At 44.8% G+C, this 9,188-nt stretch overlaps 1 protein-coding gene across 1 annotated transcript; it reads right to left on the minus strand.

The window, feature by feature from the left end:
* Positions 1-321: 321 nt before the first annotated feature.
* LOC128317091 (uncharacterized) lies at positions 322-7,654 on the minus strand. Its single transcript, XM_053227016.1, has 2 exons — positions 7,561-7,654; positions 322-4,703 (listed from the first exon to the last, which is right to left on the minus strand). Exon 2 carries the CDS (start codon positions 2,016-2,018, stop codon positions 1,383-1,385), a length of 636 nt encoding a protein of 211 aa, XP_053082991.1. The 5' UTR covers positions 2,019-4,703; positions 7,561-7,654; the 3' UTR covers positions 322-1,382.
* Between the last annotated feature and the right edge of the window lie 1,534 nt (positions 7,655-9,188).

Genomic DNA, 9,188 nt, shown 5'->3' on the forward strand with positions numbered 1-9,188 from the left:
TTCATTAATCACAGGTGCATTATAATTGCTTTAATACATATATTTTTTTTATGAATGTTATGGGTTAATTCTGAGCACAATCACTTGCCCAATTATAAAAGGATGTGTACACTTATGCAGCCACGTTATTGTACATTTTTTCTTTTTGTTTTTTCCCCCTAAAATATTACTTTTTGTTTTTCACTTGAATTTAGTTCATTGCTAGAGTATATCACATTAAAGGTGGAAAAAGTTCTGACATGATTTATCTTGGTTTCATTTTAACATTAAAAAATTCTGTAATTTTGAAAGAGGTGTGTAGATTATTTATATCCAGTGTAGATTAATAAATACACTACAGGATTTCTAGCCATCATACAATCCAAAACTAAAACTAAAGACAGTAATAATAACTACTGATTATGTGACTGTTTTTTTCCAGCAGCTTCTACTGAGTGTTCTGTCCAAAATTCAGGAAATGACCAAGCGGTAATTTTCTTCATCATTTTGTGCGTGTTCAGTACCAAAACTTGTTATCTTTTGAGAAAAAAAAAATTGTTTCTGTTTATCTCTCAGGTTCCTCCTGCTGTCCGTGAGTATGAGGAGATTAAAGACACTAGATGTCTTTCTGCCTCAGATGCTGGAACTTCCACAGAGTACTCTACTGTTCAACTATCCACAATCGCCTCTGATCTTCAAACTCTTTATACAAACACAGAGTTATCCACAAGTCCCTGTGATTCTGCTGTTTATTCTACTGCTCAACTACCTTTAAACCCTCCTGATCAGGACATCTACTCCACAGCTCAGTTACCCACATCTCTCGGCTGAGAAATCTGCTGAAGGTCTAATTTACGCAACAGTGAGTTTTACTCCAATGCCACCAGCTCTAATAATGCAGATCCACAGATTAAGGAAGACGTCTCTTCTGTCTATACTTCAGTCAGTCATGTTACTTCATCTGTTTAGTTTAGCATCATTAGGGCTCCAATCATGTGTCACTGGAACTCTACTGTTTTGTTCAGGTACCCTTTCTTCTCCTTCTTCCTCTTCTTCCTCCCCACTTCCCCTTCCATCAAAATGATATTTTCAGTAATGGCTGTATACAGTGAAGACACCTTGATCTCCCATAGTTTGCACCCTGAGCTAATTTACATGATATAAGAAATCTACAGGTTATAATCTGAATTACCTGATAACTGCTAGCCATTATCCTCACATCTGGTTTTTATGCTAAAAGCTGTAATTTCCTTCTGTAAGGGTGATAAGAGCAGTTCATTTTTGTTCACATCAACAGCCCGTAGTTCCCCAGGGAGAGGAACCACCACGTTACCGTGGTGTTCGTGTCCTTGGCCATCCATTGCAGTGGCACGTGGTGAAGGACCGCCCCGCCAGGTAATATTTCAGCTCATCCACGGTCCATTTGATGGCCAGGGCTTCCCTCTCCACAGCGGTGTACTTCCTCTCTGCGGGGTCAGCTTTCGGCTCGTGTATAGGACCGGGTGCTCCTCCCCATCGAAGACCTGCGAGATATGCTCCATATGCTCCCTCTCTATGGGCATAATCTTGTCGATCCTTTCTTGTATTTCCTGGACGTCGTCAACCAGGGAGCGGTAGGGAGTGGGCTGCTCTTCCCAGGTCTCTTGGGCCACGTCCAGCAGTCCCCAAGATCGCCGTCCATAAAGCAGTTCAAAGGGAGTGAACCAGCAGAAGCCTGCGGGTTCTCTCAGACAGCGAAGAGGACGTAGGGGAGGAGAAGATCCCAGTTCCCCCCTTCCTCGTCTACCACCCTCTGGAGCATCCTCTTCAGCGTCTGGTTGAACCGTTCGAATCTGGGGGTGGTAGACGGACATCCTCAGGTGCTTCACCTGCAACAACCTACACAGATCCGCCTTTAGTTTGGACATGAAAGGCATACCTTGGTCGGTGAGGATGTCCTTCGCAACGCTGACATGGCTGAACAGGTGCAGGAGTTCACGGGCGATGTTCCCGGGAGGTGGCCTTCCAAAGGGGCACTGCCTCAGGGTACTGGGTTGCATGGTCCACAATTACTAGGATGTATTTGTGGCCCCGGGTAGACTCCGGCAGCGGCCCTATGAGATGCCGATAATGGGGAGAGGAATCAGTAGTGCGGGAGCAGGCCTGTAGGGGGTGGTTCTCTGGCACTGGGGCATTGCTGGCAGAAGGTGCAGACCTCCACGTCCATTCCCAGCCACAGGAAGCGGTCCCTTAGCTTCTTGAGTGTGTTGCATGCCCCCAAGTGCCCCCCGAGTAGGTGTAAGTGAGCCTGGTGCAGGAGGGCCTGGGTACAGCTGCGGGGGTCCACGAGAAGTTCGTGTTGTAGAAATTAATGCATCACTCTGGAGAGCCTGGTTGTTGATGCCATTAGACTTTATTCTTTCCAGAATTAAGCCAAGCAGTTATATACATTTACATGAAAAAGAATCCACATCCTGTTTTTCACAAGACCCAACATTCCCATATATGCTTATGTTATTGTTTAAGGCAGACTTTTCCCACTTAAATTTACAGCTTGTTCCTGCTTGTTCCTGCTCTCCCCACTTAGCAGGATACCACTGCCTATGTAAGGTCATATAGATCCCTTTCAGACCTAGAATACCGATGCCTATGTAAGGTCATACAGATCCCTTTCAGGCCTCCGTGTCACCTTGTGCACTATACCGGTTCCATACATCTATAACATTGAGAATTAAATATTATCAAATATGAGTACATATTTTGTGGTTAACATTTTTTGGTCACAATATTTCTATATTCGCAGGGTTGGCCTCTTTTTTTTTTGCCTCTCAGTTTTATAGTAGAGGAGGGCCCCGCGTACCAGGAAGTAGGAGGCTGGAAGTCGCTGCTCGGGGTGCTGGTGGATGCCTTTGATCACCCGCAACTGGCTCCAGCAGTTCTTCAGCCCGGCATCTTCCTTCTGCTCCCAGCCGAAGTTTCCCTCCTGGGCGATCAGAGAAAACACAGAGGACATAGAGTTAGTGGGAATGGGGGCCTCACCTGCTGATGTCATCCTGTCAGCTCCTTCGCCCTGTGCCAGTTAGGCCTGCCGGACCTGCAACCGCATTGTCCTGGGCTTTCTCCTCTGTGGAGCTTTGGCTGTGGTGAACTCGGGCCAGTCTCACCCTAGGAGCAGAGGCACTGGGAGCTCGGGGATTAGGCATATGAGGAGGGGCCACTCCTTCTTCTGGTGCTTCACCTGGACCCAGGCCACTGAAACCTCCCTGACGTCCCCATGGACACAGGAGACCATGAGGGAACCTGTGGCAGTTGCCTTTAGGGGAAAGGCAGTGCCAGGGTGAGGGTGCTCCCGAAGTCCAGGAAGGCAGAGACTGGCTGGCCAATTACTTGGACGGAGATGGTATGTAGGCTGGGAGGGGTGGCTTTATTGAGTGCACAGCCTGCGAACCAGGGCTTGACCCAGTGGCGTGGTGCGGCGGGGTCTCATCCTTCGGATTCCCATAGGTGCACCAAGTGCTGTGTGTTCTCCCCTACGCAGGGAAGTGCACTTCGGGGCATCGCACGAGCAGAGGATGGGGAAACTCTCTTCGTTCGCCCCTGCCGATTTCCAGTGTCGCTACAGCTCTCTCTAGGGCCTCCAGCATTTCCCGAGGATCGCAGGCTCCCTGCATGCCCACGGTCTTCAGCTCCTCAGGTGGCAGAGCCCTCAGGAACCTGTCCATGGCCACCCGATTAAGGACCTCTGTGGCAGAAAGCCACTCGGGCTGCAGCCATCTCTTGGCGATTCGCAGCAATGTGTCCATTTGCCTGTGAGGGGAGGCTTTGGGGTCATATCTCCAGCAGTGGAGCTCTGCTACCGCGCTGGTGGGGAAGAGGCCACAGCGTAGGAGGATCTTGCTCCTGACTTCGTCATACTCTGCAGCTTGGTCAAGGCAGAGGGCATGGTATGCTAGCTGGGCCTCTCCCGTGAGCAGGGGAGTGAGGTCATGGTCCCATTTCTCATTGGCCCACCGCTCTCACTGGGCAGCGTGCTCAAAGGTGGCGAAGAATGCCTCCACGTCATCATCGGCAGTGAGCTTTGTGAGATGCTGGGCAGGGGTCATGCTCGCATTCTCCAACACTGTGACAACAAAGGATCATGGTTGGGCTGAATACAGACACCCAGAGACAGGAATGTGAATAAAAAGTGCTCTTTATTGAAGAAGACGGTGCTGGGAGGGTGTGGGGGTGAAGGAGAGCATGGACTGGGAAGTGCGGTGAGGTAGGTCTCGTCCCAGTGTGAAGCGCGGCGAGACGGCAGCAGCGCCGCTTCAGTGAGACAGGGAGGACGCGGTGGACGCTCTCGGGCCAGTTGGAGGTCAGTGTGTACAGGCAACAGTCATTTGTCTCCGCTTACATCTCTGTCTGGAGAAAAATCGAGACCACACATTAGTATAGTCACTAATTGCACCTACCTTTTCCTCCTGAGAGCAGCCGCTGGCTCCTTTTATATCCCTCCGTCATCTCCAGGAGGGTGAATTGGCGCTGCGGCGATGATTGGCTGCCAGCCGTGCTGAATTAGGTCGCTTCGCCTCGCAGCCACTCCGGCTGTCCAAAACAAACGGGGGGCTGAACCAGTGCTGTCCGTTCTGCACCCTGCCAGCAGTCACGTGAGGAGCGCTGTGTTTCTTCGGTGCGTGGGCTGCAGGCCCACCGTCACAGTGTGTGATGCACTGCGATGGACTAGAACCACAGAGAGAGTGATTCTGTCCCAGATGAACACAGAAGCAAGCAGACACATTAATAAATACACATTAATAAATACACTGCTCAAAAAAATTAAAGGAACCCTTTTTAATCAGAGTATAGCATCAAGTCAATTAAACTCCTGTGATATTGATCTGGTCAGTTAAGTAGCAGAGGGGGTTGTTAATCAGTTTCAGCTGCGTTGGTGTTAATGAAATTAACAACAGCTGCACTAGATGGGCAACAATGAGACGACCCCCAAAACAGGAATGGTTTTACAGGTGGAGGCCACTGACATTTTTTTCCCTACTCATCTTTTCTAACCGTTTTTCACTAGTTTTGCATTTGGCTAGGTTCAGTGTCACTACTGGTAGCATGAGGCGATACCTGGACCCTACAGAGGTTGCACAGGCACTCCAGAATGGCACATCAATACGTGCCATAGCCAGACGGTTTGCTGTGTCTCCCAGCACAGTCTCAAGAGCATGGAGGAGACACCGTGGAGCTCGAGTGACATTTGCCATTGAACACCAGAATTGGCAGGTCCGCCACTGGTGCACTGTGCTTTTCACAGATGAGAGCAGGTTCACCCTGAGCACATGTGACAGACATGAAAGGGTCTGGAGAAGCTGTGGAGAATGTTATGCTGCCTGTAACATCGTTCAGCATGACCGGTTTGGTGGTGGGTCAGTGATGGTCTGGGGTGGCATATCCATGGAGGGACGCACAGACCTCTACAGGCTAGACAATGGCACCGTGACTGCCATTTGGTACTGGGATGAAATCCTTGGACCCACTGTCAGACCCTACGCTGGTGCAGTGGGTCCTGGGTTCCTCCTGATGCACAACAATGCCCGGCCTCATGTGGCGAGAGTATGCAGGCAGTTCCTGGAGGATGAAGGAATTGATACCATTGAATGGCCCCCACACTCACCTCAACTAAATCCAATAGAACACCTCTGGGACATTATTTTTCGGTCCATCCGACGCCGCCAGGTTGCACCTCAGACTGTCCAGGAGCTCAGTGATGCCCTGGTACACATCTGGGAGGAAATACCCCAGGACACCACCCATCGTCTCATTAGGAGTATGCCCTGACATTGTCAGGCATGCATGCAAGCACGTGGGGACCATACAAACTACTGAGTACCATTTTGAGTTGCTGCAATGAAATTTCAGCGAAATGGACTAGCCTGCTGCATCATTTTTTCACTTTGATTTTCGGGGTGTCTTTGAATTCAGCCCTCTGTAGGTTGATAATTTTCATTTCCATCAAACGATGTGGCATCCTTTCGTTCCCAACACATTACCCAGTCCATCTCAGTATAGATATCCAGCATGATATTTTTCCCCATTGAGATCTGATGTGTTTTCAAAGTGTTCCTTTAATTTTAATAAATTTAATTTTTTTGAGCAGTGTACATTACAGGAATTCTGGCCAATCACAACAGTAATAATAATTGACTACTTGTTTCAGCAGGTAAAGCTTCTATTGGCAAGTGTTCTGTTCAAAGCTCAGGAAACAACCAAGAGTTAGTTGTCTTCACCAGTGCATGTGTGTGTTCAGTACCAAAACCTGTTGTCTTTTGGAGAAAAAAAAAAAGTAATAAACATTTACATAATTTTTCCACACAATATGTAGAGCAATGACTGCAATGTGCCTGAAATGATCTAGTATAAATATCTGTATCAGCGTTATGGTGGCAGTATAGCGTTGCCATTTGACTGATAATTCTTGTTTCTGCTCATTCTTTAGAAAGAGTCTTAGAGTCTGAGCTATTATTCACATATTCATGATATGTGAATCTTAAAGCCTTTTTTTTTTTTTTTTTTCCTGATCTTGGTTACTGGTGAGCATTTAGCCTCCCATCCTGTTTCATGCTCTAAAGCCAGAAAGTACAGATTCTGTAAAGCCTAGCACACTGCTTTAGATGCATTTGGTATTGTCCTCTCTAATAATTGCAGATTGTGCGATATTTTCCTGTGGTTATATTAATTTTGTATTTTCATCTATTTGTAATGATTTATAAAGGAGCACATGTTACCGGCCTCACACAGGGTTGCCGGGGCTGGGGTAACTGACAGAGTGATAGAAAACCCAGACACAGATTAGTGTGTTAAATGTTCTGGCATTTTCTTTAATTGCTTTGTCTTTTTTTTTTTTTTTTTTTTAAAACTTAACTCATGTTCATTCCCACAGGAATATTCACTTCCATGGATAACAACCGGTATTCAGTGTGTACTAATGGTTCAATGCCTTATAAGTTGACCAAGTTCACTTCCAAATTACACAAATAATGTTATCAAATTTGAATATTCCTCACCAGTTATGTAACATTACACACCTAATCACTGACAAAATAATAAGTGCTAAATGAACCCAATGCCAAGCATTCAAGTAAAAATAAATAAGTCATTTACCAAAGATTGTTTCAACGCTACACAACTACAACAACGACCGCCATTTCAAATGGTCTGTATGTAGCACATTGTATGCCACGGAGGCAGCCATCACAGAAAAATAATGCACCCTCTGTATGGTTAAGCGATTTACACTACATACATAAACTGAAAATTAAATACACATTCGGCATTCACATAAACTCATTTTGCTTACAAAAACACATCAGTTGTACTTTCATGTTACTGCAGTAACTTAGAAAGACACTAGTATCTTTTTTCCACAAGTTAGCTTCATCTAGTTTTACAGATTCATTAGCAACATCGGCAAACCAGCTTCACGAAAACAACCAAAATAATGATTTTATCAAACGTAATACTTCCCTAGAACAGTCTCTACATACTCCTTAAAGTTTTAAGAGTTAGCCAAGATATATTTTGTTTTATACTTCATGAGATTTTAACAGTATTACCGACCTGACAGCGTGATAGAAAACCCGGACACAGATTAGTGTGTTAAATGTTCTGGCGATTCTTTAATTGCTTTGCCTTTTGACCCTTGCCAGAACCAGCGGCCTTCCTATCACTGCTGGCTCTGCGCCATCTACAGGATTAGTGTTAAATAGCGTAAAGTAAGCTTGAATCTCACTGAAATGGGTATTACTCTGTTTTAGAGGCTAAAAATAGAGGGGTGTCTGTTTTTATTCGTCATAAACTGTTACTGTTTTTAACTCCAATTAATTTCCAGTCCACTACACACATATGCAGTTTTGGCAAGTTTTTTCCCAGGATGCTACAATAAAATAACTTTGAAACTATCTGTATTTCAATTCTTTTTTTTTTTTTTTTTGTATAGGTCTTTTGTTTGTTTGTGTGTTTGTTGGTTTTTTCCTATAGACACAAAGCAGATTTGCAGAAATCCGGTTATAGATGTAGATCCCTAATGAGCAAAGTCAGAGGCAAGACACAACATGAGGAAAGAACATTGAGAGGAACTAGAAAGGGAACTCGTCCTCTTCTGGGTGACACCACATAGTGGGATTATAAATCACTAGTCTTCTGCAATTGGATTTTATAAAGCCAAACAGTACTAAGTTCTTACGTACAAGATCACATAGTGCTGTTAAATAACATTGAGAATCTGAGGCCATCATTTAAACCACTATATAAGAATATTGTATTATGTCCAAAAAAGAAACACAGCCAACAGTGAACTGTACATATTGTCTGTTCTTTATAGGCTTCCCTAAATAGCAGGCTCAGGCTCAATCCAGTGTATTGTGTGTTAGATAGAAATCAATCTGCAAACTGCTGGGCAATTTGGAGTTTTATTATAAACAGCTATATGGCTTTGTGGTCTGTGATCTGCAGACAGACCCTACTGGAATATCTGATTTCCATGAAAGATATTTATTTAGCCTGTGTTCCTGAACTCCCTATTCATTTGCATTCTGTTTTCAGTATTTGATGCTACTATTTTACCTGGAAAGCTAATTACTGCAGACCTGTATAATTAACATCTTTTTAAGCCCCAGTGAACATAAAAATAATGTTGGTCTTGTGGACACACAACCTTCAGTATAAAGTATGAATAATTTGGACTGAAGGTTGTGTGTCCACAAGACCAATATTATTTTTCCTTTTTTCCCTTTCTATAGTTAATATCGGGTAAAATTTGCATATGCAACAACCTCCCCAATTACAAGGTTGATTTCGCTTGTTCATCCCACAAACACACTTTGAGGTAGTACCCTCAGACAGGCCACGCCCATTAGGACAGTCTGGGTGGGTCTGATGAGTAAATTCAGCTGGTGTTTTATCACATTTCTGTATTGGATTTTCTTATGTTTACCATACTTAATTATATACTTAATTATTTTCCTCTCCTGAGCATAACAATACACTAACCCAAGTCTGCATTAGATTTTCAGATTTTGTGTGTCAGCTATTTTCATTATATGCAGGCTGTTCTTAGTCTCTGTAGGACCAGTATACATTTTCTACACATGCCTAAGAAGACATTAAAAATATAAAGTGCATAAAATACAGCCATTCATTACATGGGGGCAGTCGTGGCCTAATGGTTAGAGTCTTGGACGGTGAAC

The sequence above is a fragment of the Pangasianodon hypophthalmus genome, chromosome 2 (genome assembly GCF_027358585.1).
Source record: "Pangasianodon hypophthalmus isolate fPanHyp1 chromosome 2, fPanHyp1.pri, whole genome shotgun sequence".
In the NCBI taxonomy this organism is placed as follows: Eukaryota; Metazoa; Chordata; class Actinopteri; order Siluriformes; family Pangasiidae; genus Pangasianodon; species Pangasianodon hypophthalmus.